The following is a 15,516-nucleotide window of genomic DNA, read 5'->3' as shown; positions in this document are numbered from 1 at the left end:
GAACGACTACAGTAAGATAAGGTAAAAATGTGATGATCTCTACAGGTATTTGGCCATCCCTTTGGTTTTCACCACTTAGGATCTCACCTGCATCTGTTCCTCACAAAGCTCAGCCTATTCACAGAAACTGGGTCCACAGAGCTACTGCCACACCTGTTTCAAAGAACAAAGAGATTAAAAGCAATCAGGCTGCACTATCAAACAACTTTCCACAGTAATAGCAGAATAACAGGCTCCGGATACAATTAGACATAGAAAATTGGTAATGCTTCTAATAATGAAGGATAAAGGTAAGTCAGGTTTAGTATTTCTAGAACTTTTAGAATTTGAAGTCAAAATGTTCCATATATTCTTCAAATGCAAATATTCTCAACATCAAGAGTTGGCAAGCTTTTTCTATAAAGTACCAGATAGTAAATATTTTCAGCTTCATGGGCCAGAAAGTCTGTTGCAACTAGTCAACTCTAGCATTATAGCATGAAAGTAGCCATAGATCATATGTAAAAATATGGGCATGGCTATGTTCCAATAAAACTTTATTTACAAATAAAGGGCTGTGGTTTGCTTACTCCTGCACTACATTAACCACAACTTACTGTAATTGCTACAGTTCATTATTATCTTGCTCTTGCCTATGTCTTTGCATTAGCCATGTCCACATATTGGGATACTCCTGCCAATGCTACTTTCCCTCTCCCCATTCTATAAAATAAAAATAAAACTTACATAGGGTTAATACATGTCATGCTCTGTTCTAAATATCTTTACATATATTAATTCATCTAATCGTCATAACAACTTTATAAAGTCAGTATTAACATTATCGCCATTGTGAGATGATTAAATCAAAGTACAATGTAGTCATGTAATCATCCAAGGTTTCAGAAGATAGCATCAAAGCTAGAATTCAAATCCACAGAATATGGATTAAAACAAAAGCCAGCAGTCTGAGTCTAGAAGCTACTCTAAGTTACAAGCTGGGCACAATGGTTCAGGCCTGTAATCTCAGCACTTTGGGAGGCCGAGACAGGTGAATCACTTGAGGTCAAGAGTTTGAGGCCAGCCTGGCCAACATGGTGAAACAGTTTCTACTAAAAATACAAAAATTAGCCAGCTGTGGTGGCATGCACCTGCAATCCAGCTACTCAGGAAACTGAGGCATGAGAATCGCTTGAACTTAGGAGGTAGAGGTTGTAGTGAGCCAAGATCATGCCACTGCACTCCAACCTGGGTAAAAGAGCAAGACTCTGTCTCAAAAAAATAAATAAATAAAAATAAAATAAATCACTAAACCACATAATGTTCAATTTTGTGCCTCTCCAAGCAAACCTTTAATATCCTACCCATAATTTCTAGCAACCATCCTTTTAGTACAATGTAGTCAATTTCCATTATATAACCTGAACTTTGTGACCCCAAGATGTCTTTTGTACCTGTTTAGAAAGGACCACCATCTTTTCTACAGAATCCTAAAATATACAGTATATAATTTATAAACACTAAACACTAACTGAAAGACATAGGAAGTCTCAAATTTCTAACCAAAAACAAAAAGAAGAAATGGTCTGAGTAAATGGATATTGCCTTGTGTTGTAATGGGGAAAAAGTACAGGTTTTGTAGTCAGACAACTATGAATTAAAACAAAATCCTGTATCAAACACTATGTAATAGTGGGAAATTCATTTCTTTTTCTCTTTTTTTTTTTTTTTTTGAGACAGAGTTTCACTCTTTTTGCCTAGGCTGGAGTGCAATGGCACAATCTCGGCTCACTGCAACCTCTGCCTCCTGGGTTCAAGCAATTGTCCTGCCTCAGCCTTCGAGTAGCTGGGATTATAGGTGCACACCACCACACCCGTCAAATTTTGTATTTTTTTTTTAGTAGGGACGGGGTTTCACCATGTTGGCCAGGCTGGTCTCGAACTCCTGACCTTAGGTGATCCACCCTCCCCAGCCTACCAAAGTGCTGGGATTAGAGGCTTCAGCCACCGCACCCAGCCAAGTTCATTTCTTTATATATGTTTTTCCATCTGCAAAATGGTAACCATCAATCTTACACTACAGGGCAATTGTGAGGATGAACTAAGATGACAGAAAGCACCTATCATAGTGTCTGGCAAGTTCAGAAACATTAGTTCCCTTACCAAATACTTTATTCTGTGTTACAACCCATCTGGGTAGGGAGAGTTAAATTTAATCCACTGGAGCTAATCCAACTTAACTCCGACAGAAATAAAACTCTCAGCTCTTGATCCTTCCTATACCAAATTACAGTCCTCAGCTTGACACTCACCTCATTCGGCAAATAAATGATCTCCTTGAGCCCATACACATTCTCATGGAAGACTGCTGACCTTCCTTTTTCACTGTTCCAGTCTTTAGATCCAGGATACGCCCTGAAGGAGGATGTGAAGAGCAGTCTGGAGTGCATTTTTGTGTGTGGGGAAGAGGGGGAGAGATACTGAAGGCAAAGATAAGTAAGCATCCTATTCATGCCCTTAATCTCCTTGCTTAGAACTGACCAAGCAGGAGATGAATTTTTTTTCAAGTCTAAAATACTTCAATTATCATCAGTGAATCTCACTCTTAAGTTCAAAGGCAAAGCTGAAAATAACATTGTGCAAGGAAAAGTAGGAGTGGAAAGTAGTATTAGAAAACAAGAGGCAAAGCTATATTCTCATGCCTGATTATTTGTATACACATACAGACATACATATAGAGTAAATGTCATTGGTTGAAAAACAAGTAATTCTCTGTAGTCTCAGCTAATCAGGAGGCTGAGGCAGCAGGACTGCTTGAGGGCAGGAGTTTGAGACTGTAGTGTGCTATGACTGTGCCTGTGAAGAGTCACTGTACTCCAGCCTCAGCAATAAAGCAAGACCTTGTCTCAAAAAAAAAAAAACAAAAATAAAAAATTTTACAAAGAAAAAAACCAAGTAATTTTATATGTTATAGAAAATACAGATCTGTTTGTCTTCTTTATTATGTAGAAAGGAAGAACAACTTTTGGGGAAAAGGAAGAACTAGAAAAATGAAATCATAAAAACATAAAGGAGGGGAAAACTGGTCAAGTGCAGTGGCTCATGCCGGTAATCCCAGCACTTTGAGAAGCCAAGGTGGGAGGAATGCTGAAGACCAGGAGTTTGAGACCAGTCTGGGCAACAGACAGAACCTGTCTCTACAAAAAATTTAAAAATTGGCCAAGTGTGGTGACATGAACTACTCCCAGCTACTCAAGAAGCTGTAAGAAGGCAGATCACTTCAGCCCAGAAGAGTTCAAGATTACAGTAAGCTATGATGTGCCACTGTACTCCAGCCTAGGCAAGAGAGTGAGACCCTGTTTCTTTTTTGGGGGAAAAAAAGGAGGAAAACTAAAGATCAACAACACTAATATGAGTATGTTGAAATTTCTTGCATTTTAACTACCAGTTTTTATCTGCTTCCACTTTAAATTTTTTTCTAGAGTTGCTCAACAATAGATATGACTTGTTTCCTCTAGCCAAACTCTGGCCAAAAGACTGAACATAATAAAATAGGGGAGAAAAAAAGAACAACAGTACAGATACAAACAACAACATAAAACACCTTATACACCGACCAATAACCATATCTATAGAATAAAAAGCTGTTATCATTGAACCTAGCACAAAGCCAAGCACCAGGAGGTAGAAAAAATACCAGATAATTATCCATACAAATGAGATAAAAGCATGGGTAATTCCCTTAGAATGGAAAAAAAAAAAAAAAAGGCCTATAGGTTTGGCTTTTACTGTTCTATTTACACTAATATTAAGATAAATGTAAAATATTATCATTAATGAAATATTTTCTAAGGATGAGCCACAAAGTAGATAATCTCATATGGATAAAAAGAACTCCTTTATATTCATTAAAGGAGAAAATTCTTGAAGTCTTGCCAGAGTCAACAAACCAATTTAACGGCTAAAACATCTCTTAAGCCTCGGGGAAAAAAAGAAGAAAGGACTTCTCATTCATTTCCCATACATATAACTCTCACCTGTCAGGGCATTTTCCGAAGTGGAAAGCTGCTCACGAAGTTTATCCACATCATCTGGGTGCACCTGATCATAGAGTGTGCTGCCAAACCATTCAGACTGTGGCTGGTTCAAAACAGGAGTCACGGAGTCAGAGACATACACCACCCTGCCTGTCTCACATGAGACAATAAACAGAAAGCCATCTGCTGCCTCCAAGATCAAATGTTTCAGTTCCTGCCCAAGAAAAAGAAATAGAAGTTAATATTGAACTCTGAAAAAACAAGTATTTCTATTCACAGGAAGAAGTAAGACACTTCAGGCCATACGCATCTCTCCATAAGCAACTGCTGGCTGACACCTGATCCACAGTCACAGGTTTCCACCCTAAACGTCGTTACCTTCAAAAATAAGAAAGTTTTTTCTAATACATATTTCTTCACTTTCTCTGTCACTATCCACCTCTTCCTCTCTATCTCAGGATTCAAGAAGAATAAAAAGGCTTGGGCTAGGCACAGTGGCTCACGCCTGTAATCCCAGCACTTTGGGAGGTCAAAGTGGGAAGGTCACTTGAGTCCAGGAGTTCAAGACCAGCCAGGACAATAGGGCGAAACTCTGTCTTTACAAAAAAACAAACAAAACAAAACAAACAAAAAAAACTAGCCAGATGTGGTGGCACAGGACTGTAGTCCCAGCTACTCGGGAGGCTGAGGTGGGAGGATCACTTGAGCCTGGGAAGCAGAGGTTGCAGTGAGCTGAGATCACACCACCATACTCCAGCCTGAGCGACAGAGCAAGAGACCCTGTGTCAAAAAAAAGGCTTACTATGAACAATAATTGACTTCTTAATTCCATACTGTCTGGTCTCTTTTTAGGATCTTGCTTGACAAATATTCCAACTTTCTCTCTTTCCCCTGAGGCCTATAAAAATGATCAGGTTTTCTCAATTCTATATAAATCTTCCCTCACTTTGACCCATCTCATCTCTCTCTCTTTTTTTTTTTTTTTTTTTTTTTTTTGAGACAGAGTCTCGCTCTATCTCCTGGGCTGGAGTGCAGTGGCCGGATCTCAGCTCACTGCAAGCTCCGCCTCCCGGGTTTACGCCATTCTCCTGCCTCAGCCTCCAGAGTAGCTGGGACTACAGGCGCCCGCCACCTCGCCCGGCTAGTTTTTTGTATTTTTTAGTAGAGACAGGGTTTCACCATGTTAGCCAGGATGGTCTCGATCTCCTGACCTCGTGATCCGCCCGTCTCGGCCTCCCAAAGTGCTGGGATTACAGGCTTGAGCCACCGCGCCCGGCCCTCATCTCTCTTTTTAAGCAGCAAGCTTATACTAAGAATAATGTTATATTCACTGGCTTTATCCTCTTACCTTTCAATTATTTCTCAATCCCACGTCAATCTGCACTCTAAACTACTGTTTTCCTGTTTGGTTTGGTTTTTGTTCTGCCAGGAACAGCATACATATATTTTTAAGGAGGTTACTAATGTCCTCCTAAATACCAATTCAAGCCCCTTCCCCTGGGTCTTCATCACTTTATTCAACCTCTCTGCAGAATCTGACAATCTTGTTCATCTTATCCTTTACATTTTATTTTTTCCTATCGCCTTCTATGAGACTGTACTCCAATTTTTGCTTCCTCTTCTGTTTCCGACTTCCTTTCCTTTGTTCAAGTCTTAAATGTAGACATTTCCAAAGTTCATCTTAAGTTCTCTTTATTAATACCATACTTTCTTCCTGGGAAATCATATTCACTCTTCCCCACTACGAAATAATACCCAAGTCTATATCCCTAGACCTAATTTTTTTTTTCCTGAGCTTTCAGCAGACTTGAATTTCAAGTATCTGCAAAACATTTATAAATATTCTACTAGCAACTCAACATCAACATTCCAAAACCTGAATCATTATTTCTCTCTTAAAAAAACAATCTGCCATGCTCTTCCAATATTCTTTCTTAACAGCACCCTCCCAAGCTAGAAGTCTCAAAATCTAACTATTCTCTCACATTCCAATGATAACTCAGTTTTATCAATTCTACTTTCCAATGCTTTGTCACTGTCCTAGTCATCTTTTGCCAAAACTAATTAAATAGTTGCCCTGCTTTCAATCCATCCTTAAAATGCTACCAGATCTGCTAATACATTTTTGATGTCTCCCCACTGCATAAAAATTAAAATCTAAATTCTTTAACGCCTAAACATTCCATCATCAGATCCCAGCCTGCCTTCCTATTACCTCCCAAAAACATGCTAAAATACTTGACTTTCTTTGCACAACCCAATTATTCCACACTTCTAAGTTTTTGCTCAAGTGATTCCCAAAATCCACAACACTACTCCCCAACTCATTTTCCATATCTGCATTTCTACAGGATTCATTACTGCACTTCCATTATAGAACTAGTTCTATGTTTAATTTATTTATTTACATGTCTGTTTCCACCAGAAAACCATTTCTCTTACCATTCTTTCTATTTCTCACAGCACAACACACCTGGTTTGCCCACAAAACGTACATAACTGGAGTTTGTTGAATACTTGCACATGTACTCTTAAAGCATATTAACTATTTCAATGTATGTAACTATAAAGCATGTACTTTTAAGTAGACCATCCTATTTGGAAAAATTTTTATTCCATTTTCTCAAGCTATATTCTCTCCCCCTTTCTAATTATTTGATTAAATTGGTGGCATTAAGGGCATACTTAATTGATATTGAAGTAAATTTTTTTCTTTCTTATACCTCCTACATTTTCCAAATTTTTCTGTAATGATCACGTTATTTAATAACCAAAACAGAACATGGCTTCCTTACCCTCAGAAGTCTTCCCTAACCATCCTCACTCAAGTCTAGCCATTCTATTCACTTTAGCCATCCTTTTGGTATATGTCTATCTAGTCCCACATAAAATTACTAATTAAAAAATACAATTCCTCTCTTTATGCATTTTCCTGTCATTTTCTGTTGTATCCTGCCACTCACGTACTTATATTCAGATGAAGCTCCTAAAAGGCAGAAAATGTTTATGCCTTTTCTCTGTTTTTCATAGTGCATCAAATGTAACAGAGCATATCCCAAGCAACAATTAGACTCTCAGTTATTGTATCACCAAAGGAGGGACAGATTCATTCTATTACTAAAACTAGAAGCTGCTTCAGGGATAAGAAATAGATTTCTTCCATCTTCTATAACCTTAAAGGCAAGGAAGAAAACTGGTTCCATGGACATAGTCATTCCCTCTGTGATTCCACTGTTCTTCTTCCATCCTATATTATGCTATATTCATGAGTCAAGTTCTCAAATATTAATACTTATTAGCTTGTTAAATGGTTTTCACAACTCTTCTCTACTTCTCATTGTCCCAATGCTAATTAATGTTATAACCAAGAACTGAAATTCATTTTCCCATTGTCTGACTTTTTCCTGAAAAGCTGAATTCTTGTCCAAAAAACGAAAACTTTCAAGAGATTCACCCAGATTCTAGACTTTCTCAGAACTGTAAGTCCCAGAGACCTGATCAGTGAGGAAAGACGGCTTATAGGAGCCATCAGTGGATGTGTTGCCAGTTCCCCGCAAGGACTTCATGTGAGAAACTGCCATGCGTAAGATGGTTAACTTGTCTGGTTTTCGAGCCAGGGCACTACAGGTGGGTACCATATCTGACAGTTCTGTGATGTAGGCTGTCATCTTGTTCCGTCGCCGCCGTTCAATTTCACTGTGATTTTCCCTGCATGGAAAGAGAGAGAAGCCCCATCCAGGTGGTCACATCTGGTCATCTGGTAGCAGGGAGAGTGATATGGACACCAAATGTGCTGCTGAAGAATGTGGTATTCAGATTTAGTGATGCTTAAGTCTCAGCAGTTAAAATAAGGTTTGCCAACCTTCTCATGCAAAGCAAGCATGAAACAGAACTAATAAGGCAGACAGAGAACAAGCAGATAATACAATTCCCTTCCCCCTATTTCCTGGAAACTTCACATCATTTGCAAATTACCACTCCCTCAGAAAAAAAGCTGTTTTAAGAAATGACAGGCCAGGCATGGTGGCTCATGCCTGTAATCCCAGCACTTTGGGAGACTGAGGAAGGTGGATTACTTGAGGCCAGGAGTTCGAGACCAGCCTGGCCAAGGTGGTGAAACCCTGTCTCTACTGAAAATACAAAAATTAGCAGGGCACAGTGGCATGCCCCTGTAATCCCAGGTACTTAGGAGGCTGAGATAGGAGAATCACTTGAATCCAGGAGGTGGAGGTTGCAGTGAGCCAAGATTGCACCACTGCACTCCAGCCTGGGTGACAGAGCAAGACTCCATCTCAAAAAGAAAAAAGAAAGAAAGAAAGAAATGACAATATTTCTAAATGCTGATTTTACTCACTTAAGTCCCATTGGAACATATAACCTCAGCTTGGTTAACTCCCATGTTGACTAATTCAACTATTTAAAGGCCAGAAAATAAAAGGATCAATTTTTGTCAACTCAAGTATGTAGCTCCACAGCTGATACAAGAATTGATGGTATAGATTTCCTTGGTCTATAAAATATGGTAAGTCTGTCTCTTATTTGCAACATTAAAAGGCAGAATTTGAAGATTTTGAAGTTTTATTTGGCCCATTAATGCACAAAGTCCTACCTTCTTTATCTGGGTGTGCTGCCAGTGCACTCAACTTCTTACAAGACTTAAGATACACCATCTACTAAAAGTCCTATATGGGTCCCCCGTCTGGGACGAAGTTAACTGGAGAGCAGGAGTGGAGTGGACAGGAGGATGATTAAAGGTCTGGCAAGAGACAATTTGAATCTCACCCAGGTAAACAGACCACAGCTCCAACACTGACTTCCTCAAAATTAAGACAGAAAGATATCACTGTTAACAGGAATAATCCAGTAGTTTTCCAACAGGAATTTTTTAAAGCCCATTAAGTTTCTCAGTGTCCTCCATCGGGATGCCTCAAGGAGATAACCAAGCAACATGCTACATTTCTGCTTCTACTCAAATATTTGCTTGAAATATTTTCTCTCTCTCTTTTTTTTGAGATGGAGTCTCACTCTGTCACCCAGGTTGAAGTACAGTGGCGGGATCTTGGCTCACTGCAACCTCCACCTCCTGAGTTCAAGCAATTCTCCTATCTCAGCCTCCAGAGTAGCTGCAACTAAAGGTGCACGCCACCACGCCCAGCGATTTTTTTTTTTTTTTTTTTTTTTTTTAGTAGAGATGGAGTCTCCCCAAGTTGGCCAGGATGGTCTCAATCTCTTGACCTCGTGATCTGCCTGCCTCAGCCTCCCAAAGTGCTAGGGTTACAAGCATGAGCCACTGTGCCCGGCTTGCTTTATCTCTTTTATTTATTTCTGTTACCACCTAAGAATTCTACTTGAACAAAAAGTTTTTTTTTTTATTTGTTAAAAAAAAAAAAAAGAAAAGAAAATTAAAAATCTAACATAAATCTCTTTTTTCTGAGAAGAGCAAAGGGAGGTCAAGTACGTAAGTGACTTGCCCCAGGCTGCTCTCTTCCCAAGACAATGTTTTCTCCACCACATCATGCCAAATCCATTTTCTGAATAGTGAAAGGGTTAGTAAGAAGCTCGAGTTAAACTGGCAGCAAAATGAGTTTGTGGCCCAGATTAAAGAGGAAATAGTAGAAAAAAGGGGGAAAATAGTAAAAATAGGTATCAGCATCAATGATCTATTTCCTAAGTCACCCCCAAATCACGGATACTAGAAAACAGAAAAGTCTGTGCATATTTCTTCTGCAGTATTTCTGCATTACAAACAACAGTCTCCAAAGGGAATTCCAGAGTCTCCTTTCTAAATGGCAAAAAGGGTCTCACCACATAGGCCCATATTTAGTTACACTTTGCCTAAGACATAAAATTCTACTCTCAAACATAAAGCACTCAACTTCCTAGTATCTGACAGATTTCTGACACGTAAGTACAGAAACCTGGTCTTTTAAATAGCCACATCAAGGAAACTAAAACTTTTCTAGAAAACTACCACAAGAAAGGATTATATCACCAAAGCAACACTAGTTCTGTTGTGAGAATAATCTAGGCTGTGAGTCTTCATAGGAAAACTGGTGTGAGTTTCCTAGAGGTGTGGAGTAAATGCTGAGGCCTAAATACTGGCAGCTAATCACAAATACAGATATATTTGTGGTTTTCTGATAAAAAGAGTATTTCCCTGTTAAAGCACCAACTGGCACAGCTGCATTACTTCTAAGAGCTTTTTGTCCTGTGAAACTTAGTACTGACATAAAGAAAAAAACTTAATAGCAATGTCTTAAATCCCTAAGCAAAGTTCCCTCAACTCACCCACTTTCTGATGGGGGAAGCCAAAGTTCCTGTTACACTCAAACTTCTAAAAAATCTTGTCCTCTCTTGCCACAGATAAGGAAAAATACAAAAAGAAAGGGGAAGAAAAGATAGATTAAGAAAAAGGATAGAAAAAGCAGCATCATCTGCTCCATCATGCTAAAAGACACTGTTCTCCTACCTGGCAAGTCTCTCTTTATCCGCAGAGCTCTGCTCATCATCCGACCTAAAAATAGAATTAATGAACTAAGCTAAAATTAAAATAAAAAAGGAAGGAAGGGGGGAAGGAGGAAGGGAAAAAAGGAAGGAGGAAGAGAAAGGAAATGGAGGGAGGATAAAAAAAGAAAAGGAGAAAGAAGAGAGAAAAGTATATAGAACTAAACAGATGCAGAGAAGAGAGGAGGGAAATGGAATTATAGGCAGGAACCTTGCCTGTAACTCTACAAAGTCATCTGTTAGGATAAAGAAAAAGTAACTTACAAGATAAAGGTCAACATAAAAGCAAAGCCAATATATATTGTAAATTAACATGATCTAAACACAGAAAGCATTTTGCCAATTGATCTCTGTAGGAACCAAAGATATACAGAGTCTGAACAAGAACAAACAAAAGGAATTCAGGAATACCATTTTCATACACTGCTCCCAATCTGGAAAGAAAATGATATCCACATGTGCTATTCTATAATGACAAAATTAAAGACAGAGTAAATTAAAGATGATAGTATCAAACAAGTGATCACAAATATAATCTCTCTCTCACACACACAAACAACACATGCATGTGACACACAATGACAAAATAACCAACCAGATTTCACTGGAGAAATTATATAAACAACTCTAAGCACTAGGTTTCTGGCATGTCCTCTATTACTGATTTGTTCCTAAAATAATTCTTAACTTTGATTCAGTCCCTTTGCCATTTCTCTGCAGTATAGCCACACAGGAATGGATCAAAAGTAACAATTCCCCCTCCACTGGAGAAGGATACAAAGAACCATCACTAAATTTTTCCAGAAAACTGAGATACTGTAATGATAGGTGGCAACTGAAGAAATAGCAAGGTGTTGGCAGGCCAATGTATCAGGAATGTGTCAATTCCATTTTAAATACATTTATAAGTCTGGGCGTGGTGGCTCAAGCCTGTAATCCCAGCACTTTGGGAGGCCAAGAAGGGCGGATCACGAGGTCAGGAGATCAAGACCAGCCTGGCCTGCACGGTGAAACCCCGTCTCTACTAAAAAATACAAAAAAACTAGCCGGGCGAGGTGGCGGGCGCCTGTAGTCCCAGCTACTCGGGAGGCTGAGGCAGGAGAATAAACCCGGGAGGCGGAGCTTGCAGTGAGCTGAGATCCGGTCACTGCACTCCAACCTGGGTGACACAGCGAGACTCTGTCTCAAAAAATAAATAATACATACATACATACATACATACATACATACATACATACATTTATATAGATAAAGAGGCCCTGAATAAAATGTCTAAGTATGACAGGTTAACAAGCTAAAAGATTATTTAGCTATCAAAAATGATGAATACAATAGCCTTATCAATATATGGGAATGTTTTAATAAAATGGTCAATAGACAGAAAATAACACAGTAACAAGGAAGAAGAATGTAAAAATTTACGCATATATTCTGACGACAAGAGAAGGAGAAATAAGTGATATTCAGCAGTTTAGAGTTTTACATTCCTTGGGTTATTTCTTCTAGATAGTTCCTTAACAAACTACAAACTTCTTTTTTTTCAAAAAGTTGAGCAATTTTCAGCTTTTAAGACCCTCTATTGAATTCCCAAGGAGGATATGTGAGATGCACTACCTTCACAAATCATATGAATGAATTCTGTTGTTTGAAAAAAAGTTAAGCATCTAAAATTCCTATTTCTACTGCCCCTACTACTACAGATCCACAATCCCTTATCCACCCCAGTGTTTCTGAATGAAATATATGCACATTAAGCAGGACAAATGAAGACTAAAATCATTCACGCCATGTTTTCATGGCTTTTTGCAATTTCATCAAGATACTGTGGACCTTTACTACCAATAATATTGATGGTCTGACTTTTTAATGAAGCTTGAAAAACTATCCTCCAAATATCTATGATTAACTTCTCATTTTAGAGATGGTTCACATCCTAAAGACAAGTATCTATTTCAATTAACTTTGATAAACAAATTACTCTTCAAAAACCTCTTAACTTCACTCCTTTCCTGTTGCCACTGCCAATCTAGCCCAGGCCCTCAAGATTTTATAGCTGTCTTATTATTTCAGCAGCTTCCTATCTATCTCCTTATAGTCCAACAGTCTATACCTTTAATCAATTCTATAACTGCTACCAGAGAAATATCCCTACAATGCATTTTATTTAATATCCTCTAATTCAAAGCCTGAGATTGCATCTCATCACTTCAGAATAGTTTCTAACTACTTCCCCTGATATTTCTTATGTCTCTACATCAATGGTTTTCAAAGTATGTTCCCGAGACCAGGAGCATCAGCAATGAATAAATACTAAATGCTAAGTGCTCAGTTAATCACTGGATTTTGAAATAACAGATTATTCATTTTTCTGAGGTAGCTGCAAACTTAATTTATAAAAAAGAAATAATTTATTGTCTAATATTTAATAAAAACTTTCTAAAAAGAAAATTGACATTTGAGTTAAGAAGAATTTAATAAAAAACAGAGTATATTTCATCATCTTGATAGGTAATTTAAACAAATTTAAGTTTTTTCAATCAAAACTTTACTTGCCACAAAAACTGTTTCCTTACTGTCATTTTTTTTTTTTTCGTGAGACAAAGTCTTGCTCTGTCACCCAGGCTGGAGTGCAATGGTGCCATCTCTGCTCACTGCAACCTCCGCCTCCCAGGCTCACGGAATTCTCATGCCTCAGCCTCCAGAGCAGCTGGGATTAAGAGTGCCACCACGATGCCTGGCTAATTTTTATATTTTTATATATTTTATATTTTATATTTTTAGTAGAGATGGGGTTTCACCATGTTGGCCAGGCTGGTTTTGAACTCCTGACCTCAAATGATCCACCCGCCTCTGCCTCCCAAAGTGCTGGAATTACAGGCATGAGCCACCACTCCTGGCCTCTTACTGTCATTTTTAAAAGAACAGGACCAACCAGGCATGGTGGCTATGCATATAATCCCAATATTTGGGAAGCTGAGGTAGAAGGATCACTGAAACCCCAGAGTTTGAGGCTGCAGTGAGCTATGATCATGCCACTGTACTCCTGCCTGGGAAACACAGTGAAAACAATGTCTCTAAAATGTCTCTAAAAATATACATATATTAAATGTCTCTAAAAATATATACATATTAAAATAAAATAATAGGCTGGGCACAGTGGCTAATACCTATAATCCCAGCACTTTGGGAGGTTGAGGTGGGTGAATCACTTGAGGTGAGGAGTTCGAGACCAGCCTGGCCAACATGGTGAAACCCCATCTCTGCTAAAAAAAAAAAAAATTATTACAAAAATTAGCAATTAGCCAGGCATGGTGGCACATGCCCATATTCCCAGCTACTTGGGAGGCTGAGGTGGAAGAACAACTTGAACCCAGGAGGCAGAGGTTACAGTGAGCTGAGATTATACCACTGTACTCCAGCATGGGCGACAGAGTGAGACTCTATCTCAAAAAAATAAAATAGGCTGGGTGCGGTGGCTCACACCTGTAATCTCAGCACTTTGGAAGGCTGAGGAGGGCGGATCACAAGGTCAGGAGTTCGAGACCACCCTGACCAACATGTTGAAACCCCATCTCTACTAAAAATACAAAAATTAGCCAGGCGTGGTGGCAGGCGCCTGTAATCCCAACTACTCAGGAGGCTGAGGCAGGAGAATCGCTTGAACCTGGGAGGCGAAGGTTGCAGTGAGCCGAGATGGCACCATTGCACTCTAGCCTGGGAAATAGAGCAAGACTCTGTCTCAAAATAAATAAATTAAATAAAATAACAGAACCATTATCTGTATTCCTATTTTTGTAGATCTATTTAATAATAAATGCAAACACAAAATCCATAATTTATGTTTCTATGGAAACCTTGCAAGCACACTGCTTTAGTTATCACATACACAGAAAAACATTGTATAAAATATACTGCCAGTTTGAAGCCATGTCACCTGAACATAAATGATAGTTATAATATTAAATTTCCCATACTTCCAAACAGGAAAGAGATTGGACAAAGAAATTCAGTCTCATCCAGAAAAAATTAAAAGTCAATATGCTAGGATTGTCTGGTTCTACAACATGGATCATATTGTATATTATGATATATTACCTACTACTATATTACCTGGCAAACCGTTCCTTATCGTTAGACATCTGATCATCATCACACCTGAAGGAGAAAAAAAGGATTGTTTCAAAGCATTGCACTTGTATCTATTTCACTCTGAAATGAAAACTAGAAAGCGGTGAAACTATTCAACAGAAAAAAAGCCAATGGAAAAACATCACAAAGTGATAGAAATAGCAGCACCCCACAGAACTTGAAAGACCCACAACTATTATTTGTCAGGTTTCTGGTATTTCCATTACCCTTACCAGACACACCAAAAAAAGATGATGATCTAATGACAACACAGCTGACTGGTCTGTCAGCACAATTCTAAAGTAAGGGATAGCTTTGGATTTTTTTTTAATTATGGCAAAAAAACACATAAAATTTACCATATACCATTTTTAAGTGTACAGTTTAGTGTTAACTATATTCACATTGTTGTGCAACAGATATCTAGAAGTTTTTCATCTTGCAAAACTGAAACTCTATACTCATTAAACACCATTTTCTCATTTCTCCTTCACCCCAACCCCTAGCAACCACCATTTTACTTTCTGTGTCTATGCATTTGACTACGTTGTAGATACTTCATGTAAGTGGAATCATACAGCATTTGTCTTTTTGTTACTAGCTTATTCTTTCAGTATAATGTCCTTAAGATTCATCTATCTTGCAGCATATGACAGGCTCTTTCTTTTTAAGGCTGAATAATATTCCCTTGTGGGTACATACTACATTTTCTGTATCCATTCATCTGTCAGTGGACATTTGAGTTACTTTGACCTCTTATCTATTGCACAAAATGGGCCAATAAACATAAGTGTGCAAATATCTCTTCAAGACTCTGCCTTCAATTATTTTGTATATATATACCCAGAAAAAAGAAGGGGGAGGCTGG

The 15,516-nt window shown here is 38.4% G+C and overlaps 1 protein-coding gene across 1 annotated transcript in view; it reads right to left on the bottom strand.

The window, feature by feature from the left end:
* Positions 1-15,516, bottom strand: part of ARNT (aryl hydrocarbon receptor nuclear translocator) — a 66,247-nt gene that overhangs the window by 22,738 nt on the left and 27,993 nt on the right. The window contains 6 exon segments of the mRNA XM_010387241.2: positions 88-153; positions 2,292-2,394; positions 4,017-4,230; positions 7,511-7,724; positions 10,486-10,530; positions 14,631-14,675. Of these exon segments, the coding sequence (XP_010385543.2) occupies positions 88-153; positions 2,292-2,394; positions 4,017-4,230; positions 7,511-7,724; positions 10,486-10,530; positions 14,631-14,675 (687 nt within the window).

The sequence above is a fragment of the Rhinopithecus roxellana genome, chromosome 8 (assembly GCF_007565055.1).
Source record: "Rhinopithecus roxellana isolate Shanxi Qingling chromosome 8, ASM756505v1, whole genome shotgun sequence".
Taxonomy (NCBI): domain Eukaryota; kingdom Metazoa; phylum Chordata; class Mammalia; order Primates; family Cercopithecidae; genus Rhinopithecus; species Rhinopithecus roxellana.
This window is presented reverse-complemented; position numbering and strand designations above follow the sequence as displayed.